At 30.5% G+C, this 4,323-nt stretch overlaps 1 pseudogene across 1 annotated transcript, besides 4 other annotated features; it reads right to left on the minus strand.

Annotated features, from left to right (window-relative positions):
• Positions 1 to 15: 15 nt before the first annotated feature.
• Positions 16 to 2,322: a mobile genetic element.
• Positions 812 to 2,280, minus strand: TVAGG3_0066180 (annotated as a pseudogene). Its single transcript has one exon. A coding segment is annotated over exon 1 (1,469 nt).
• Positions 2,323 to 2,359: a terminal%2Cinverted (terminal inverted repeat of MuDR-5_TvMULE4 transposon ID:TVAGG3_0066190).
• Positions 2,323 to 3,517: a mobile genetic element.
• A 290-nt stretch (positions 3,518 to 3,807) lies between these two features.
• Positions 3,808 to 4,323: part of a mobile genetic element that runs on past the window's edge.

Below are 4,323 nucleotides of genomic sequence, written 5' to 3' on the forward strand. Positions count from 1 at the left end.
ATTAAAAAAAATATCGAGATTGGGACAAAGTTGCAATTCGGCACTTTTTGTAAAAAAATGGGGTCATACTCATAATGAATAGAGACTTATAGCCAAGTCTTGATATCATGCAGGGAGAATATACATTGATAAGCAATTATATTTTATAGTAGTAGTATTCAGAAATTCTTACAATTTACAATACAATTTTCAAAAATGGATAAAGACTTATAGCCAAGTCTTGATATCATGCAGGGAGAATATACATTGATAAGCAATTATATTTTATAGTAGTAGTATTCAGAAATTCTTACAATTTACAATACAATTTTCAAAAATGGATAAAGACTTATAGCCAAGTCTTGATATCATGCAGGGAGAATATACATTGATAAGCAATTATATTTTATAGTAGTAGTATTCAGAAATTCTTACAATTTACAATACAATTTTCAAAAATGGATAAAGACTTATAGCCAAGTCTTGATATCATGCAGGGAGAATATACATTGATAAGCAATTATATTTTATAGTAGTAGTATTCAGAAATTCTTACAATTTACAATACAATTTTCAAAAATGGATAAAGACTTATAGCCAAGTCTTGATATCATGCAGGGAGACTCTCTACAAATACAAAAATTGATTATCATAAGGAAATACAAATTTATCAATTTTCATGTGAAAATTACATAAATTTGTTCTCCAATAAATAGCAATAATACTTTGAATGTTATATTAAGTAATATAGCTTCAGGTAAATAAGCTTACACTTCAAAAATATACTGTTTATTCATTAATTTTAAAAAAAGTCCAAATTATCTAATCTTGCTTACTCTTCCTTTAAACTTCTTTGTGCCAAATTTAATATTGCCTTCAAAGATGGAATAAGGACACTAGGTTCAATCCTTCGGCTTTCGACAATTTCCAAAATGTGTTGAATTAATTTCAAACATTCATCGTGTTTTGAAGCTCTTTGCTCAACAATCTGATTATCTGCCCTTGTAAGAATTCTTACTGCTCTTTTTTCATTCAAAACATTAGCGACTTGAACCTTAATAATCACATTTGGAATCACAACAGTGATGAGAGTTATGACGATGTCATCAATGCGCTCATTTTTCTTACCCAAGAAAAATGTTTGCTTTAATTGATGAAAGTGTGATTCCGCAATGTTATTCGTGGAATCACCTTCTCCACGATATAACATCATCCAATGTTCTTTGGTTCTTCTCCATTGTTTATCGAAATACTTCAAAGCGCGCGGTTCTTCTTCTTCTAACATTGTTGTCAAGAACTCATATGTTTCATCAGACTCTTCAGCCAGCTTTTCTGCATTCGTTGCATCTGCACGTAATGTCAAAAAGTCCAGTGCTAAATAGAAGTTCTCAAAATTCGTGGATTGTCAAAATAGCTTCCAACTTTTGCACATGCGCGTAAAACATGCACAGTGCACCAACTGAGCTGCGCAAGAGGAAATCCGTCCTCAATTGCGCGAGCAATGTTTAGCGCACAGTCAGCGCTCCAATGCTGTGGATCCAGGTGCGCAAACTCACAGAATTTCACCAAACATTCTTGAATTTTTTCAGATGTCTGAGGGTTCACTAAAAAATAGCAAAAGGGGAAAATTGTGTTTTGACTTGTTTTCATTGTTACTGCAAACAATTGGATCTTTCCTTTAATTAAAGAATGAGTGGAATCGACGTGGAGAGGGTTATCAATGCTATGCACCAATTCTTTTGCAGCAAAAGGTGCATATATGATTGTAAACTCGGAAAAATCTCCATTGTAATCAAATTGAACGAGATCATCTGGGCACTCTTCCTGTAAATTATTCAAAAATGCTTCCAAAGAAGTGTAAGGATCGTTTGATAATCTTTGTGCAATAATCTCATCAAGGCGATAAAATTTGTGCTTTAAAGCATCAGTAGACTGCGCGAAAAGTTTCATCGTTTCTTTGTTATTCGTATCAATTCCGAACTTATCAAAAAATGCTTTTTGAGCAAGAAATTGCTTTCCACCGTTTTTAATATAAAGTTCGATCCATTTTTGATAAAATTTACTCGCGTAATGTGAACCCATTTCAACTCCTATATGATGGCAATGTTCTTCATTAACTTTGCTTATAGTAAACACTCCATTTTGTTCTTCAACCCTAAATTTTGCCTTGCATAGGGGATACGAACATGAATAAGTGACATATTGCTTTGGAGATCCCGTTCTTCTTCTGTATGGGACACCGCCCTTGACTTCCTGTTTAATACCAAAAGCAATAAGCTCCTCTAAGTCCACCGAAATCATAAAAATGAAGTGATTTTGAAAAGAGTTAACAAAATTCAAATCGAATGGGGGACAAACTCGCCCATTGTCACTTTTCATTAACCTTAAACTTGTAATTTTCATTATTTTTAATTAACCTTATTTCTTTCCCAATTCCTGATTTATTTTATTCACTTACTATTAAAAGTCACATTTTAATAAAATATAATAATTTATTTATAGCATTTTTTACTATACTGTAATAAAAAATTAATTATAATAAATTAAATGTTTATTAAATCAAATGTTTTCTTTGCAATAATATTTTTAATGTTGAGTAAACAATGTTGGGATCAAGTGTATCATTTTTCAGACCTTTCTGAACAGCTTCAAGCATACTGATGCATTCGACTTTTTTAAATTGTGTCATTTCTTCGAAATCTCTTGTGACTTTTTTGATAACTTTAACACTTCTCTCTGAATCCAGACCTTTAATTTGCAACTTAATCAGGAATGAAGGAACAACACTGGAATATAACTCGATGACAAGTTCATCGAGTCGAGATTTGGTTGTACACCACTTGTATGTGCGGATACCATTGTGTCAAATTTTTCTGAAATTAACTTTAAAAGTACTAAGTAAGATCATGAGATATAGCAATATATGAATATTTGGTTGTACACCACTTGTATGTGCCGGATACCATTGTGTCAAATTTTTTCTGAAATTAACTTTAAAAGTACTAAGTAAGATCATGAGATATAGCAATATATGTTTAAACAACTTATATTTTGGTTGTACACCACTTGTATGTGCCGGATACCATTGTGTCAAATTTTTTCTGAAATTAACTTTAAAAGTACTAAGTAAGATCATGAGATATAGCAATATATGTTTAAACTAACTTATATTTTGGTTTGTACACCACTTGTATGTGCCGGATACCATTGTGTCAAATTTTTTCTGAAATTAACTTTAAAAGTACTAAGTAAGATCATGAGATATAGCAATATATGTTTAAACTAACTTATATTTTGGTTGTACACCACTTGTATGTGCGGATACCATTGTGTCAAATTTTTTCTGAAATTAACTTTAAAAGTACTAAGTAAGATCATGAGATATAGCAATATATGTTTAAACTAACTTATATTTTGGTTGTACACCACTTGTATGTGCCGGATACCATTGTGTCAAATTTTTTCTGAAATTAACTTTAAAAGTACTAAGTAAGATCATGAGATATAGCAATATATGTTTAAACCAACTTATATTTTGTCATAAGACGAAATGGTGGAAGTGAGGTGAAGTCAAAAGTGACATATATTTGGCCGGCTAAATTCCCCTTTAGTTTACATGTCAAAATTACAATAAATTAATTATTTTGCTTAGCAATTAGCTATGTATTAAAACTAAAATTATTACTATTCAATTCTATACATTCAAATATTAAACAATTCAAATTTAATAACAAAGATATACAATAAATAAAAAAATGATTAAAAATGTCCCTGAAAATTTTCTGAAAGCTATCTCGTGTTTAGGTCTCAATTTTTTTAGAAATAGAAGAGTGTGGGACAAACTATCCAGTGTCACTTTTATTAACCTTATTTAAAAAATTAATAAAATAATAATAAAAAATTATTTGAATCTTTTACATTAATTGTTTCTTTTTTAAAAGTACCTTTAAAGTACAATAAACAAGATTTGAATCTATTGATCCTTGTTGCAAACTTGAATATATTGCTTCAAGCATTTTTGAGAGTAGCCCATGCTAGCTTTTATCTCTTCTTGGATACCAAACTGGAGGAGCTCCATAGTGTTGAATATCACGGGCTCCATACAACAAATTGAATAAGGTATTTCAAAATTTGAAGGAAATGGTCCATCATTGAATGTAGTGGCCGGGAATTGAATGACATACAGATAGTTTGAGGAAATTTGTTATAAATTATAATATAATTGAAGAATTAATTATCAAAACAAGTCTAAGAGCCATTTGTCAGATTTTCCCGAAATGCAAGGTTAAGATTTTAGCAGCGACTAACTTTGAGTGTACATATATAATTGTTATACTGAGTACT

Source organism: Trichomonas vaginalis, chromosome IV (assembly GCF_026262505.1).
Source record: "Trichomonas vaginalis G3 chromosome IV, whole genome shotgun sequence".
NCBI classification, from domain to species: Eukaryota; Parabasalia; order Trichomonadida; family Trichomonadidae; genus Trichomonas; species Trichomonas vaginalis.